This window comes from Aythya fuligula, chromosome 1 (genome assembly GCF_009819795.1).
Source record: "Aythya fuligula isolate bAytFul2 chromosome 1, bAytFul2.pri, whole genome shotgun sequence".
Classification (NCBI taxonomy): Eukaryota; Metazoa; Chordata; class Aves; order Anseriformes; family Anatidae; genus Aythya; species Aythya fuligula.
The window spans coordinates 10,356,319-10,374,717 of NC_045559.1; the positions used below are offsets into that span (position 1 = coordinate 10,356,319).

General features: G+C 38.7%; 1 protein-coding gene across 4 annotated transcripts in view; it reads left to right on the plus strand.

Annotated features, from left to right (window-relative positions):
* The window catches only part of CACNA2D1 (calcium voltage-gated channel auxiliary subunit alpha2delta 1), a 427,875-nt gene that overhangs the window by 54,575 nt on the left and 354,901 nt on the right, over positions 1-18,399 (plus strand). For all 4 annotated transcript variants that reach the window (XM_032190143.1, XM_032190125.1, XM_032190134.1 and 1 more), the window contains exon 2: positions 9,461-9,542. In XM_032190143.1, the coding sequence (XP_032046034.1) occupies positions 9,461-9,542 (82 nt within the window). The remainder of the gene's footprint in view (positions 1-9,460; positions 9,543-18,399) is intronic.

The window sequence follows — 18,399 nt, forward strand, 5'->3', positions numbered from 1 at the left end:
CAGGCAGATCCATGTGCTACTCATAGCTGACCATTTCCATCCCTGAACCTGCCATTGGGTTTGAACATGAAAGAAGAAAATCATTGCTCAGGACATACATGTAGACAGTCACTGAGATGTGAGTTCTGTCCTTTGTTTGCCATGAGCATCATCCTACAAGTGAGTGGTGGAACTTAGATCTACTGAGCTGGGGCTAAATCAGGGGGCTGCTCCTTCTGCTTCTGTCTGCATAAATGCTGCTTCAGTAAGTTCTTAGTGCCCCATTTATTAGGGGTGTTCCTTGGAAGGACAGTGGGTTAGTGAGTGCACCTGAGTACTTGTTCTATGAAGTCTATGATGGAGAGGAACCATGTTTATGTATGAGAAAGCGTTTGGAGAAAAACTGAAATTTTGTATAGCTTCTGTGACATGTATGGCTTAAACATGGAATAAGAGCTTAAAAATCACAAGTCTAAATATTAAGACATCTGCTACTAAAACTCAAATATATAGTGAAGACATTGCTGTCTGCATTATGACACAGATATTATGTCTCACTCCCCAAATGTTTCAGTTTGAGAAATGTAAGATAATTATTTCAAGCAAAATTTTTACATTTTGAAATGAAGAAAGAACAAGAGGGTCTCTTAGGTCTTGGCTATATGGGTGTTTCCTATCTGGAAAGGCTTTCCAAACTGCATGGACAAACTGCTCATCACATGTGGGCTGGTAAAACAGTCAAAGAGGGCAAAGGGACAAAGTACAATTTTTTTTTCTTGACAATGAAGGAAATATTTTTGCCTATGGAGTAGATGATTCATTTTGTGCATTCTTTTTTATGTAAAAACAGAGCATATCCTCCCCACTTTCCCTGCTCTGCACAGTAGTTAAATGTAATGACTTAATCTGTACTTTGTTTTTATTATGGAAAAGTTCTTCCAAACATTTATACAATATTTTGTGATATATTTTTCAACACAGCTGACAACTGGAGGGGTTCACAACAGCTGTAGAGGTTATACAATGAGGTGAGAATATCTCTAAATGATGAATTTAAATTGCCTCCACTCTGTGGATCTAATTGGATTGTTACAAATCCTGCAGTAAAATCTGGAAGATTCACATATTCTTACACTGACCACTTTGCCTTAATTTGCTTTTTTATCACATCTAAATTATATAACCCTCTTTTATTTATTTCTGGCTACTCAGTGGGGATTTGAGTACCATCACTTTATCAAGAGCTTAATCTGATAACCATGGGATTTGAGTGACCTTTGCATCAGTATCTGCATATCTAAACTCTTCTTTCCTTGATTTAGAATCAATGGGATTTTAGGACACTATTACTTTTTTTTTTTTTTTTTCAGTATTTCATAAAACTTGCCTTTATTACTCTTTCCAAAGTCGGGTTATCTGTAAATCTATCCTTCCACCCACATATCTGAAATGCTGTACTGTCAGCTTAATAGGTCATCAAAATATATAGTGGTATTAAAACTCAGTAGTTTTGCAGGAGGAGGTATAAATGCAGCAACATGGGTAATTTCTGTGTAGAAGGTTTGTAATTCCATCATAGCATAGTTTCTTCTTTCACATGCCTTCTATCAATTATGATAACAGTTTGTTTGCCCTTTTGTGTTACCTAAGAGGGGCAAAGAATTGTTGAAAATGCTGCTTTTACGATAATTTTGTAGACTTTCCTCTCTCCTTGACTGTCAGGAAACCTTCTAAAAAGCTTCTGATTCTGAAAATGTAGGATTTTCTGAGCAAGAAAATAAAGTGTGGAGTTGCTTGTAAAAATATAGCAAGGCTTGCTGTCTCACTCTTTCTGAGTCTAATCCCATCTATCTTCATTTTTCAAGCATTACTTTTCCAATAGTGGTACTATTTTATATAAACTAAGAAATACTGAACTATTGTGGAAAAAAATAATCTTCCTCTTGCCACTTAAATCTTTCATTATTCCAATTGTTGTTACTTTTGCATGCAAGAGCTCTTCAGAAACTTGAACAAAATGTAAGCTTAACTGAGGAGAGCTGGATGCAGATCTCCAACATAACACATGACTTAAACTGGCAGAGTTAAGGTCCACACATGCTCCTTTAGATTGTAAGAGAGTATCCAAGCAGAAGTCAGCTAATAGTCCTTAAATTAGGGTGACAGAGCTATGGTATGTAATTACATGAATCTACTTTCCTTGAAGTCAGTAGAAAGGAATTGCATCTGCTTCAGGAGGAAAAGGTGTTAGCCCAGCTGTTCTACATGTACCTCTCTTGTTTTCTTGTACTCTTCTAATTGGGCAGTACTCTGTTCTGCAAGTTTGGTGTACAAGTTGAACATACAATAGATTTTTAATGAAGTTAGAAGAAAGATTTATTAGGTTGGCACCTGCTATATTAAGTTTTATTTCGAACATGAGTGAGGGGCACTGGCAGAAATCCTTTGACTTTACTGAAAAAAAAATAAATAAATAAAAAGAGGAAGAAAGGATTTCTGGGTTGTCAAAATAGCTGTTATGCTAGGTTGGATAATACTGTAATGTGTATAGATGGCTCTGTAGTGTTCCAGCTGTTTCTTCATCAATCTGATCACAGCCCAGGCAGCAGCAGCAGGGTACCTCCTAATTCCACAGTAAATGACCCATATCTGTTTGTCTTTAATCAGATTGCTCCCTTAATTATTCACATCACTTAGAAACTTCGGTGGAAAGGCATGTGGGCTCTCCTGTTCTCCTGTCATTGTCTGATATGGGGAAAACCTACATGTGGGAGAATGGGGTTAAAATCAATTGTTCTGAAAATTGTAATCACCTTTCAGTGGAACATACATTGTAACATTCATGCCAAACCAACAGTGATAGGAACAAAGTAACCTTTCACACAGGCTTTCTGTTCCCTTTTGCAGAAAAATGACTGCTGCTTCTTTAAGTCATGAGACCTCATGTTTGCTGTGACAGCTTTCCAATTGTTAAATAAACTCTGACCACGAGCAGCTGTCAGGCAGATATTGCACTACAGGCTTCAGTTAAAAGGAGTACCAGACAAGCATTTCAGTGCCTAGAGGCTCTTGTTATTTATTGATTTTATTTATTTTTTTTAATGCAATGAGATAATATGATTCCTTAATAAATAAATAAATAAAATACTTCCATTTTAAATGTTCTGCTAAATTTTTCCATGAAAGCTTTGGGATTGTTTGGGGTTGTTTGCAGTTCAGGAACACGGATTATCTAAAATGTATGCTGCAAAGACACTTTTGTCTGGTGGTGAGGTGGAAGAAACGAGATGCAGATGTTAGACCCTAAAGTAATACTTATAATAATATTTAAGTTCTTGTTGGAAGGAGAGGGTAATTATATAAAGCTTCCTCAGAAATTTAGAATGCTATTTGACTATTTGTATTTCTGACAGTAATCCAGAAAAAAACCCTCCTAAATAATTAATCTTTACATTGGACCCTGCTGTTGTCCAGACAAGTAAGAAAAAGAAAATTTCCACTACAGAAAGTCCAGTAGATGAAGATAAACATATGATAAAAAAACCTTTTAAGGTAAATGCCCCATCAGGATTGGAAGAAGCATTCTTACTTATGTTCAAGTTATAGATGGGGAGAGAAATTGCTGTTAAGTTGGAATAAAGGTGGACTTCTTCCTATTTCATTTAAACAGATGCTTTCTAATGTAATCTGCCTAAAATTCAAGCATGTAGCCTAGCTGTACTGGGGATCCTGGACCAAGAATCTAAGTTGTCTGGAGTTCTAGCAGGGGCAATGGGGCAGCTCTGGAGGTGTCTTTCTCCATTAACTGTAGCAGAAACCTTGTTCAAACCAAAAGAAAAATAAAAAAGGAACAAAAGTAACAGCAGTCTAGGCAGCCAGATTCTAAACAGGATGAATCCTGGGCTAACTGTGTGGAAGCAGGAAGTCTAGAGGATATATAAGAAGATTTTATTGAAAAATAAAGAATATATTTGCAAATGAAAGAGGAAAACATTCCATATTTCATTTTCAAGTAATAGAAATATTAAGTAATAATAAGTAATTTGTGTTTTGAAAAGTAACTTCCAACAGTAACTCAAGGTTAACTAACTAATTAATGTATTTTCTCACCATTCCAGTTTTCTTCAGGGACAGAAGGGAAAATATCCAGTAAAAAACAAAGCAATGGGAAATGAAAAAAGTCAATTTAAAAATCAATCCTCCCTGACTTTTTCTATCAACCCTTCTTAGAAATAACACCCAGATTTTTTATAGCTGAAATGGATCATAAAAAATCTCAGTGTGTTCAATTATTTATTTTATGCTTTTGAAAATGTTTTTGGGTAATCAGTTTCACTTTTTCACCTTTTGTATACCTCATTCTTTCACAAAGAAAAACAGAAAACATACAAAAATGGTAGATTATTTATTATTATTATTATTATTTATACTTGTGTTTATGAGTTGATACTGTTCTACAGATACATGTGATGGACTTAAAACTGTGGTAAACAAAATGCACCATAAAGGATGATTTCTGTTAACATACTGATAACATAACTGATTTCTATTTTGTACAAAACTAAATGTTTGTAAAATATAAGGGGTTTGTGAGATTTCAACCAGATAATTAATTTATTTTATATCTTACTCTGGAAAGAAAAGTGTGGAAAATAAGATTTAGGAATATTAGGACAATGATGGAAGCAGTTATAACAGTCAATGAAAATGTAATCAGTCTCTAAATCCTGTTATATATCACTTTCATGTTACCATGTTAGAGATGTAGGATGTGAATAAGCAAAGAAATAAGACAGTAAGAGTATTCTTGGTGATATGATGCAAGGGGAAGAACAACTACAGACTGTTGACTCATTGCACCTATAGCCTTTGTTGAACCTCCACAGAAAAGCATCAACATTAAATTGACGGGGTATTCTCATTATCTGGATTGGAGACAGGTAGCAAACTAACTAAATGGTACAGCAGACATTCACCAAAGAATGGTAAAATAGCCCAGAGATTGGTCAAATCTCTGTAAAAGGTAGGTAGGAGAAAATAAGTACTCCATGTCCAAAGCAGGTTGTTATGTCTGCTAGTTGTGTCTAGGCTAACTCTTATTTTAAAATGTCTCATTCTTGTCAGTGGCTTGTTCCACTAGCACATAACAACTCTGAGGGTGAGTTCATACATGGACATTTTGCTACCATGTCCCTAAATCTTGACAGTCCCACAAATAATGAGGAATGTCAATTAAAAAAAAAAAAAAAAAAAAAAAAAAAAAGAGAGAGAGAGAAAGCTGTTCAGTTATTATGGATGAAGGGAGCTTTTGAGCACCTTTTAAAATATCCTCTCCATCTGGAGGTTTTTCTGTTAGCATACTTGGTCTTGTAAGCATTTGATAAAATGTTGAAGCCCTGCAGCAGATTTCTGGTGGGGGCACTGGAGCTCACACCTAAGAACAACCACACTTTTGGGGGTCTCCAGTCTTTTTATGCATTCTGCTAGTGTTCCTTGAATTTCTGAAGATCTGCAAAGAGGCTGGGAGAAGTATCAAGTTAAGAAGCACGTTGAACCAAACCCTTTTTTCATGCCATGGTATGGTAAAGACAGATCAGTAAGATTTTCATTCAAGACACTTATCCAAGCCCTTCTAGTACACTCTCTATAGTTTCAGTCCTTTTCAGCCAGTGGACTTGTCCTAGTAAGGTTTCTTTTTTTTTTTTTTTTTTTTAATTCTGTGTTTCATTACAATGCTCATGAAGCATTTTCATTACAACACTCATGCTTCTGTGCATATACTTTTTCCTCATGGAGAATTAACTATTTTATACAGTGGAAAGATTCCTGTAATGCTTTAGCACTATTTTACTTAGAAGCATTAATTTCAAAGTCTTTTTTTAGAAGTCTTTTAAAAGCAGTCCCAAATTAGAAAAATACCTGCAAGCTAAAAAACACATTCATGCAAATCTAGATAATTACAAACTAAATGAGGTCTCCTCTTGCACTATTGATTTGGCATATGTAGTGGTTTAATGTATATAATATTTTCCCCCAAATTTCAGAATTATAACTTGATGTTCTGCCATCTGGGCTAGAAGTCAGTCCACCATTTGCAGGACATAGCAACTACTCCACTTTCAGCTAAGGGAACAGAAAGACAAATGTCTGGCTGGGTGATTTTTGTCATCTGTAAATGTGGAGTGATGCTCTGACACTTGTCAGGGAGCATGGAATGAAGCATTAAAAACAAGGATGAGATACTGTATATACAAAAGTATTGTATGTAGCAAATATCAAGCTAATATAAAGTGTTATAGTGGCAGTCTAAGGGTTGAAGTAATGTGGGTAGCTTGAGCAGGGAGATATTAATCAAAATGTTGCTCTTTTGTTCTGTTTTGTACACTGCCAGCAAAAAGACTTCAATTCTCACACCATGAGCTGTGAATGGATGAGATTATCATTAGTAGCTATAACTGGCAAAAAAAGTTTTGGAGTATTCTTTGTTACAACACTGAAAACGTCTGGTGCACTGACAAGATTTTAAAGAACAGACAGTCTTCTGAACAGTTTCTAGCCTCTAGGAACTAAATCAATTGAAATTGCTTGGTGATGAACTACACTAGTGAAATAATGTCAATTATGACTTTTTTTCTTCTTTTTTTAAATTTTTTTTTAAGATGTAATTTTTATGCATCTGAATACTCCTAGCATCTAGTTAGAAAACAATGGAAGTGCTGTACAGACAGCTTAAAATCACTGTTCTTTATCCAAAGATTTGGAAAGGAAAAATAAAAGATATGACACAATAGAAAATGAAAGATATGACACAATAGATAAGTGTCAGACAAGCCAAGTGAAGGTCTGGAGACAGAAGATGAAAACAGCAGTATCACAGGCAGAAGCCATGGTTAATGAGAATCCATGGTTACAACTTGCCAGTTGCTTAAGCATTTTTTGTAAGGAATGCTGAGTCATAATTATAAGGCTCTCTCCTAGGTTGCATGAAACCAGAGTTCAGTTTCTGATATAGATTTTTTTGTAAAGACCTTAAAGACACGTTGAACTAAACTTTCAAAAAAGTTCTTGTGTACTTTGTTAGAGTATTTTGCTTGTGGTGTCTCAAAATAGGATTCACAAAAGACTGTGTATTGATTGGGGAGCCACCCAATATTGACTGAGAAGAAGGATTTGTTTTATATCTATGTTGTGGTTTAACCCGGCCGGCAGCTAAACACCACACAGCCGTTCGCTCACCCTCCCCCCTCCCTCTCTGGGATGGGGGAGAGAAATGGGAAAGTGAAGCCCGTGAGTTGAGATAAAGACAGTTTATTAAGACAGGAAATAATAATAACAATAATAATAATAACAATAATGATGATAATAGTACTACTACTAATAATGTGTACAAACAAGTGATGCACAATGCAATTGCTCACCACCCGCTGACCGATGCCCAGCTTAACCCCGAGCAGTCTGGCTCCCATTCCCCGGCTAGCCACCCCTATATATTGTTTAGCATGATGTCAGATGGTATGGAATACCCCTTTGGCTAGTTTGGGTCAGCTGTTCTGGGTCTGTCCCCTCCCAGCTCCTGCTGCACCCCCAGCCTGCCTGTTGGTAGGACAGAGCAAGAAGCTGAGACGTCCTTGGCTTGGTGTAAACACTGCTCTGCAACAATTAAAACATTGGGGTGTTATCAGCACTCTTCTCATCCTAAGCCAAAACATAGCATTCTACCAGACAGTAGGAAGAAAATTAACTCTGTCCTAACTGAAACCAGGACAATCTGACATCTTATATCTGGCATTTTTACTAAACTCAGTACCTTTCTGTAAGGTGGTTCCCATTCCTACCTGCACACAGATTATTTTGAGCTGCCAGAAGGTCCTTCATGATAGAAGTCAGACAAGAATCTTCTTTTGCATTTGGATGACTAATGTCTTTCTTCTAAAGCATGATGAAGGATCATTTAATAAAAGTCCCAAGTCACGACTCCATGATACAGTCTGTGACCTTTCAAGATATTGATTGTTTAACACAAAATGTATTAATAATGGTGGAAAGAAGGACTAAAACCAATCCTCCATATTCTTTCTTACTCTTCCAAATTTTCGACATTGCAGCAAAAATGGAGTCTCTCTTACTGCTTTCTTTCCAAATTACATGTATAATCTTTTAAGCAGCCATTCCCAATGTATCACATAAAGACTAGGAAATGGCTAGGATAAATACAAATATCTGTTCCAGGTTTCAGAGCTGAGAGCAGTAATAACGACAGGCATGACATGATAGATGAGATGGAGAACAAATTTTCTGGCTAGGCAAGCTACACCACTTTCTTCTGTTACTGGAATAAGCATAGATCTCACAGGAGTACACTTGTGCCATGACTCGTTTCCTGCTACAAAATGTGACATTGCATGTAAACACAAAAACTGTATTGGATCCAATACTTTTCCAAAGAGTCATGTTTACTGGGCTTAGGGAGCCAAGTGTGCACAGCAACAGCAGCCAGGAGCAGGTGCCTCTTGCCAGAACAACTCATGCCACCTATGCCTGTGGCTGCCTGTCCTACTTCTTCTTCCTTGGAGTGTCCAGAAAAGGGCTGCAGGCCAGATGTATTCTGTTTGGAAGCCTGCTTCCAGTTGTTGTTTTTCTCTGATTGTTCTATCTGTTGGCAGAGGGACCTCAAGCCCATACAGAAAGCTGTTGCTGTGAATGAGCTGTAGGCCAGGCAGGTTGTCCTGGTGGGCAGTGCACAGGCTCTGTTGTAGTGGTCTTTGCTACAGCTAGTAATGGATATGATGGCATGCTTGGTTTACAACAGATGAAGTATGGTGGCCACACCAGAAAACTGTATGAGAACATTCATCCTGTACAGGTCATCAAGGTTTGGTAGAAGCTCTGTTAGATGAAATAATAAATAAATAAATAAAAGGGGGAAAAAAAAAAAAAGGTATATTAGGCTCTATTGCATTTGGAAACAGACCTCAGAACTGTTAGCAGGAGTCTGCTGTAGTGATATTGTAGGGACAGTGTCTGGAGAGCACCAGGCATACTCCATCTGCTGAAAAGTAGAAGAAAAAAACACATGGCTTAGATTTTAGTCAGTGGAAGAGAACACTATTAGGATGTAGATTGTTTTGGTCTATTACAAGAAGATTAGTTTTTATCAAAGAATACTCACGTATATTTTATATTTAATAATATATATTCTGCTTATTCTGCTTTTTTTTTTTTTTCCCTTTTCTTGTAATGTATAATTAAATGCAAGTTCCTCACATTACTATTGAAAAAGTAAGTTCATGCATAAGAGAGGGAGAAAAGGAGAACAGAGAACATATCTAAAGCAGATTCACAGCTGTATCAGGTGGACTTCAGCGTAAACCTATTACATGAGAGTTAATCTGCCAGCCTTTATGTGTATTTGAGATTGTCATAGGTATTTGCCATTGATTTGATTGGACTTCTCTTCCTCTCTTCTTTTTGGTTTCTTTAGGATAAAATCATGGGTAGATAAGATGCAAGAAGACCTCGTAACTTTGGCACGAACTGCAAGTGGAGTGGACCAGCTTGCTGCGGTGAGTTGGAAGATATGCCTTAGAGTGCAATAACAGGAAGAGTGAAATGAATGGTGTGCATCATCTAGGTATTATGATCATTTAATTGTAACATAGTAAAAAGACTCTGGGAAATTAAACTCTGTAGTGTTTCTCTTCTACAGTGCTTACTGAGAGAGAAATGAATAACATAGGCATCATTCAATTCTCTCTTTTTGTGTTGCAACACTTTCTTGTTGCTAATATTTAATCAGCTTTGCAGCATTGGACATAAGGCTTACCATTATTGCAACACTCCCACCTTAAATGAGTGCTTTTATGTTATATGTTTGTCAGATAAAGTATCCAGGAAGCAACCATTCACAGCAGTCAAACATTCTGCTCTATATCAACAAGGGAGACCATTTTTGGGCATATATTCACAGCTGTGAAGCAGCCGTTGGCTACAAGAAACAGATGAGAATGAAAATTAGTTATATTCAGCTATTTTAATTTAATACAAAGTGTGTTTTAGGAATGAACTTATTGTTGTAGGAAATAAATTATTGTTTCATTGAGAAGACATTTTTGTGCTATATTTCATTCATAGAGGCTAAAAACACATTCTGAGATGGCAGAACTATGTAGTCACAATTCAGAAAATGTCAGGATTAGGCTACCTAAAAACTTTGTTTATACATCGTCACAAAGTATGCAACCACATGTTCATATATTTCCCTTTCCCTATCCCTGCCCATCCTGATGAAGGAAGGGCTGTGGCACTGCATGTACATGAGGAACATAAATGAAGTTTGCAGAGATTATTTTAGTTGTGGCCTTTCCTAACATTTGAGTGCTTGATATTGCAAAATAAATAAAAGAGTATTAAAACAGATGCTTTAGATGCAGTTTTTAATCTTAGAAATCCCCAAACAAACAGAAAACAAAATCCTAACTGAAACCAAAATCTTGAAATCCTAGCAAAAAAAGCATTAGATTGATACACATGTGGGTTTCCACAATAAGGTCTCAACAACACAGAAACGTCTATTACTTAAGCTTCCTGACGAACTGTAAGGTTATCCCAGCATGGAAAGCTAATGGGATTTTTTGTAGGTGGATTTCACACATATCTGCTGACAGAGGACAAGAAGGCTTGTGAATCATGTCTCTCTCTGCATGTTTTGGTGAGGAGTTTCTGCTAAGTGGATTCAGGGTCCTTTTTGCTCATCTGTTCTCTGTGTGATCCATTATCCTCTGTACTTGTGGTGTCTCTTTTTCCCCATGTGATGGTTTCACAATGCTAGGTAGCTAAGCTTCACCATGCTGCTCTCTCATTTCCCCTCCTCCAAAGAACAAGGAGAGCTGTGGTCAGACCCTAAAGTTTTGTCTCCACCACTCCTTCACAGTCACTCCCTGCCCCTGCTTCACATGGGGTCCCTCCCACAGAACGCTGTCCTTCCTGAACTGATCCTGTGGGGGCTTTCACGGGCAGGAGCTCTTTAAGAACTGCTCCGACACGGATCCATACCATGGGGTCCATACATCAGGAGCAAACTGCTCCAGCACAGGTTCCCCATGGGCAGCAGCTCCTCCAAGACCCCCTGCTCCTGCGTGGGCTCCTCTCCATGAGCTGCAGCTCCGGCCCGGGGCCTGCTCCTGCGGGGGCTCTCCATGGGCCGCAGCCTCCTCCAGGCCACATCCACCTGCTCCACCAGGGGCTCCTCCATGGGCTGCAGCGTGGAGATCTGCTCCATGTGGGACCCATGGGCGCAGGGGGACAGCCTGCTCCACCATAGGCTGCAAGGGAACTGCTGCTCTGGCACCTGAAGCACCTCCTGTCTTCCTTCTACACTCACCTTCGTGCAGAGATGTTTCTCTCACATTTTCTAACTCCTTTCTTCCAGCTGCTGTTGCATGGTGGGTTCTTTTTTGTTGTTGTTTCTTATATGCTCACTCACAAAGGTGCAATGAGCATCACACAGACTAGTAGTGCATTCCTTTTGGAACCAACTGGAGCAGGCCCTGATTTAACAGGGGGCAGCTGCTGGACTCTTCTCACAGAGGCCACCCCTGCAGCCCCCCTGCGACCAAAACCTTGCTGTGTGAACCCAGTACATCCCACCATACCCTCATTCAGCGTCATATGTCAGATCCGACATTGGCCCTTCCATTCCATATTCCTGCTATGCTGGTTGGGCTATCTTTCAGTCCTCCTGAATACATTCTTTGTTTCTGTTCCAGTTTCTGCTGACAAGTATTTTTCTTCACCCTTCCTATCTTTCCCTCCATTACTAGTTCTCAGTCTCAGACATGTAGTTTGTTTCTCCTTTCCTCTCCAGTCTCTTCTCTCCTTATTCTTTGCCTGCCAGTCTGTTGTCTCCTACATCATCCCAATCATTTATCCTTTGTTCCTCATCTACTTGTCATCTCTTCTTTCTTGCACTGATTAGACCACAGGTATGATCTGGAGATCACTGGAGAGACCAGAGTAAGTCTGAGTTTTAGTTGTGGAGGAAGCATGATGGGAGTGAAACTGTCTGGTTTGGAATACATCTGCATGTAGGATCTTGGGGATGTAGCTGAAAAATCTCTCCAGTGACATGCAGTTGTTTTTCGGGCTAAAATGCAATATACAGGAAGGAATAAAAGATCTATCTTTGAAAGAATACTTTATATCTTTAGTCTACAGTGAAGGAAATATAGAATATTTCAAAGAGAAATGTTTTACAGAGAATTTCTAATTGAGCAAAACAATGAGATAATGTCTTAACCATTTTGCCTGTCATTTCCATGCAAAGAAAGCATAGTAAAATAAGTAATGAAAAACCAAGAGATTGACACTCTCACTCATATTTCCCCCCTACCCCAAGGAAAATGTTACTTTGTATAGCTAAAATTAATAAAATTTACAAGCTGCTAAAACAATCTTCTAATTATAACTGCTGGGCAAGCATAGTAGTATGCAATGCCACTGGCTATAGTTATAGTATACAATAGTAACATTCATGCTGAAAAAAACATTATCTTTGAATACTGTAGGTAAGTTGCTTTTCCAAAGTTAAAATTTATAGCACAGTTGAAGCAAATCATAAGTTATCCTTGAGGATATTCACAAGATGGTCAATATTTGCATGTAATTTCAGGATTAGAAGCAAAAAAAAAGGGGGGGGGGAAGGGGGTGTTTCAGTGTAAAATATCCCTCTATCAAAGCCATTTATTTGACCTAAATTGCATGATGTCTTTAACTTTAGTTGTTTTTGATTAGCTCTCTTCAACGGTAAACAGTCTCTCCCTCTTTCCTTCTGTTTGCAGGTAGTTCTCACTTTCACATTTTTGAGCAGCATCATTTCTTTTCTGCTTACTGCCTATTAATGTTTAGTCAGATCTCCTCTGAAATGAACCACAGTCTTGCAAAAATGGAGATTACAAGACATTAAAAACAGCATGCTTGCATGCCTGTCACTTCTATTCACGGAACTTGCCTTCAGTTGCTTAAGCTTTAAAAATGCTTAACAGTTCAACTGAATTTTCAGCTTTGATTCTGGCTCATTACTTTGACTACTTCCAGAATTCTTTGGACCAAGCCTGTATTCTTAGTCTTCATGCTTTTGGATAGCTTCAAAACATTTTTTTTTTTTTTTTTTTTTGCTTGTTTACCCTCCTACCCCAAAACAGAGTGATCAATTCAAAAACAAGGAGCACAGGGCTTCTGCTATAAAACAGTAGATGTGACTTTCTATGAACAGCTGTAGTACTAGAGTATGTAGTGGTGGAATGTTATTCTTTGGTCAGGTACATATCCAGAAGGAGAAATGTGTTTCCTTATTCTTAAAAAAGTCAGTTTTGATTTGGCCAAGTGATGAGGTTAAAACTCATAAGAAAGACATTTCACAGCTTATAACCATTTTATAGCCTGCTGAACTCAGTAGAATAAGTCCAACTGATTCAGGTAAACTTTGTGCCTTCTTCATCCAGCTGGGTCTTCTGCGAAGAACCGTGAGGTGACTAAGATAGCTCTCGAGGTAGCATGTTCACTAATTTCTCAGCTGGAGTGAATTGTTTCTTCAAAAGCCAAGGATTTTCCAGATAGCTGCTGTACCATGCAGGTTTATGGTGTTTCCAAACTTGTTGAAGATGTCTTATTGTTCACCGGTGTTATACATACCTGCACATAAGTTTGATGTTCGTGTCTGTTTATGCAGTTGAAAATTATCCTACACAATGGTCTGTTCTGGAGAACTGTGAAATACTTTCTTCTGGCCACAACAGAGAGGCGTAGGAACACTGCCAGAACCCTTGATGTATGTGTTGTATCTTAAAGGAGGCTGTAGTGAGGTGGGGATTGGTCTATCCTCCCATGTGCCTGGTGACAGGATGAGGGGGAATGGGCTAAAGTTGCACCAGGGGAGGTTTAGGTTGGATATTGGGAAAAACTTCTTTACCAAAAGGGTTGCTAGGCATTGGGATGGGATGCCCAGGGAAGTGGTGGAGTCACCATCCCTGGAGGTCTTTAAAAGACGTTTAGATGTAGAGCTTAGTGATATGGCTTAGTGGAGGACTGGTTAGTGTTAGATCAGAGGTTGGACTCCGTGATCTTGGAGGTCTCTTCCAACCTAGATGATTCTGTGATTCTGTGATTTTAGTCTGGGGGAGAGAGAATATAAAACTCAAAATGTAACATCTACTTCCATATAAATAAAGAAATTCAGAATAAAACACCTTCAAAATTAAGCAAGAAAACTGTTATGTGACTGTTTAGTGTCTTTGTAAAAGTTGGTGGACGCAGACATCCAGTGAGAGAACGTTTTTTATCTTTAAGGCGTTTATATTCATCGTGTATTGAATTTAATGGAATCATGTTTATGAAATGAATCCCCTCAGAGAAGGATTCCCTTTTCTTTTTTTCTCTGAACGATTTCTTACAGTCACTTGGAATCACAATATTGACCTGGTGACTAACAACATTCCTCTTGTTTTGGGGCAGATAATAGAGCCATTGTAAACCATTGCATTAATAACAACTTCTGAAAACATCTTTATGGTGTGGACAAATTATTATATAATCATAAATGTTTCACATAGTGTTAAAAAAGAGAAGTTATTTGGGAATTTATTTAGTGATTGCTTCAATAATGACTATGTTTCTGAAAATATCACAGAATCACAGAATCACAGAATTTCTAGGTTGGAAGAGACCTCAAGGTCATCGAGTCCAACCTCTGACCTAACGCTAGCAGTCCCCACTAAACCATATCCCTAAGCTCTACATCTAAACGTCTTTTGAAGACTTCCAGGGATGGTGACTCCACCACTTCCCTGGGCAGCCTGTTCCAGTGCCTCACAACCCTTTCAGTAAAGAAGTTCTTCCTAACATCTAAGCTAAAACTCCCCTGGCTCAACTTAAGCCCATTCCCCCTCGTCCTGTCACCAGGCACGTGGGAGAACAGGCCAACCCCCACCTCGCTACAGCCTCCCTTGAGGTACCTAAAAAGAGCGATAAGGTCACCCCTGAGCCTCCTCTTCTCCAGGCTGAACAAGCCCAGCTCCCTCAGCCGCTCTTCATAGGACTTGTTCTCCAGGCCCCTCACCAGCTTCGTCGCCCTTCTCTGCACCCGCTCAAGCACCTCCATGTCCTTCTTGTAGCGAGGGGCCCGAAACTGAACACAGTACTCGAGGTGCGGCCTCACCAGAGCTGAGTACAGGGGGACGATCACCTCCCTAGCCCTGCTGGTCACGCTGTTCCTGATACAAGCCAGGATGCCGTTGGCCTTCTTGGCCACCTGAGCACACTGCTGGCTCATATTCAGCCGACTATCCACCATCACTCCCAGGTCCTTCTCTGCCTGGCAGCTTTCCAACCATTCCTCTCCCAGCCTGTAGCTCTGCTTGGGGTTATTGCGCCCCAGGTGCAGGACCCGGCACTTGGCCTTGTTAAACTTCATGCAGTTGACCTCAGCCCATCGGTGGAGCCTATCCAGATCCTCGTGCAGAGCTTTCCTACCCTCAAGCAGATCGACACACGCACCTAACTTGGTGTCATCTGCAAACTTACTGAGGGTGCACTCAATGCCCTCGTCCAGATCATCGATGAAGATATTAAAGAGGACCGGCCCCAGCACCGAGCCCTGGGGGACACCACTAGTGACTGGCCTCCAACTGGACTTGGCTCCATTCACCACGACTCTTTGGGCCCGGCTATCCAGCCAGTTTCTAACCCAACGAAGCGTGCGCCAGTCCAAGCCAAGAGCAGCCAGTTTCTTGAGGAGAATGCTGTGGGAGACGGTGTCAAAAGCCTTGCTGAAGTCAAGGTAGACCACATCCACAGCCTTTCCCTCATCCACCCAGCGCGTCACTCTGTCATAGAAGGAGATCAGGTTCGTCAGGCATGACCTGCCTTTCATAAAGCCATGCTGACTGGGCCTGATCGCCTGCTTCCCCTGCAAGTGCTATATGAATATGTTTATGCCAATGGAAATTTCATAAACTCTTTTTCTTGTTACCAGTGATAACAGCAATACCTGTGGTAAGCAAAACGTCCAAAAAGATTGGATTCAAGTGAATGAAAAGTTCTAAATTGAGGCTGCTCTTATCCATAGCCTTAAAAAAAACTATCTGTATAACAGTAGTAGAAGGAACAGAAAATAATTGTGGGTAAGAGATGGAGAGGCAGGTGAGAGTTGAGTGATTTTTTTAAAGTGCACAGAGAATAAGTTCTTTAATATATCAATGCTCATCTACTCCTTTGCTAAATTAGTGAGTAAGAAGAGTAAGGACCATGCAGAGAACTCTGATCCAACCAGGTACTGAGCTCGGATTTTCATTTGCCTATTTAGAGCTTTAATACAAGATCATTCTTTCTCTGAATTAGTTGTGTTAGATTGTTAGTTTGGCAGTACATATCAGCACAAATACCAGAGCCACATAAATGTGAATTCTTTATCAGTAAGACCGATTGTGTTTAAAATTCATTTGCTCCTTGTATCTCTCAAGTCTTACTTAAACTGTCTGGGAAAGTCTCAAAAGAGTCTTCCAAAAATAGATCTTAAGTACATTTTTAAATACTGCTTTTTTTGGACATTAATTGGGAGTTAGAGCAAGATCTGGGAGAATCCCAACTTGGATTTAATACATACGTAATATCTTCATCACAGTAATGTGAAGATTGTTTCAACAAGTAAGGAAGTCAGGATTCAAGATGCCAAAATAATCAGCTGGTTGAAAACTGGCAGAGCTCCACTGACTTCAGTGTATTACTCTGATTTACATTAGCTAAGAATTATGCCTAACATTTGATTTACAATTCAAGCAAGTAAAAACTATTTTTGAGAAGAAAACAGAACGAAACAAAAAAACTTTAACCATTTTTACATAATGTAAAAAAGAGAGGACATAGCTTGATATTGCTGCTGTTGTAGTTGCTGAGATGAAAAGGGTATTGTTGGGTACTTTCAATGATTTAATAGATTTTTTTTCCCTAGAAGAGCAAAGGGAATGTTCATCAGGTGGTTTTGTATGTACAACAAATTGAGACTTGAAAGCAAGATTACAGGATACACTGTAAAATCTTTAAGGAGGTACAAGATGTCTAACATGCTTCTTTAAATATCTCTTGAGAAAGGCACAGCTTAGTATATGCCCTTTAATGGTATAAATGATGTGTTTTAAAATATAAAATAGTAATTGTCATTTAATATATTTTAAAATATAAAATTGTAATTGTCATTTCAACTTAAAAGGGTTCATGTAACTTTGTCCTACTTGTGAACTCTCTGTGCTGTCAGGCATTATGAAGCTGCTCTGGTAAGAATGATAGCAGTCTCTACAGAGCAAATAGACTTTCAGGGAAAAAAAAAAAGAAGGTATAGACAGCACTTTAAAAGAATTTTTAAATCTATGCAGCAAAATAAATATTGAGTATGTATCTTATCTCACTAGCTTCATTTATCTGTAGATGCTCTATCTTAGTAAAGAAAAAAAATGCACAAAAAGTTCAAAGTCAAGTTTTTTACCTATGAAGAGTTACCTCAGCATGCTGAAAAAAATAGGTAGAGATCCTATTGAACTACAAGATTAAGTAAATAAGTAGCCATATTTTGATGGAAGTATGCTCAACTTCCATTTTCACATAGACATTTCACAGCAAAGGCCCATGACTAAGCTAATTGACAGCTCTTTTAATCTAATAAACTACAAGTATGCTTTTGATTTCTAGTTCCTAAAATACCTCTAGGGACAAGAGAAAAGAGGGAAGGATCCTTGCAGTACACAGAGAGGAAGACCTCAGAGTAGAGAATATGCCTTATAGCAATGCACAAGCCTGTCTGTTCCAAACTGATTGAAGAGAATCCTATTTTACATAAACACTGTATTAAAAATGTGGGTCTGTTAAGAGCTTTGACGTGACAAACACACAGGAGCTTCACTATGACTACTATGGCAAAGAAATGCCATCTTGTACAGTGTAACCTTTTCAAGCAATGGCATAATTGAACAAAACAGCAGTTAGAGATGCTGTTCCAAGGAAATTTAGTCTCTGAATCTGTTTCTTTTTTGGTACATTGCTGCAAAAACAATCCATGCATGATGTTCACAAGCCATGCTATTATTAAAGTCCCAGGAGCTGTAGAGTGAACCCATATAGAATGACTTGGCCTTTAAATGATATTCATACCAAGATAGAAATACTGTGCCTTCCTCCAGAATGAAACAGAGCTACACACGGGTGTTTGTTGTGTGGCAACAAGTTCCATTCACAGTCAGTCCACCAGCAACTGTTAGATATTTTTTTTTTAATTTATTTTCTCTCTTGAATACTATTTTAGAATAATTAGCTCTTTCTTGCCGAACACTCAGCCACGGTTCTGCATGAGCACATTTCAGCCATTGCTCAGTGTGA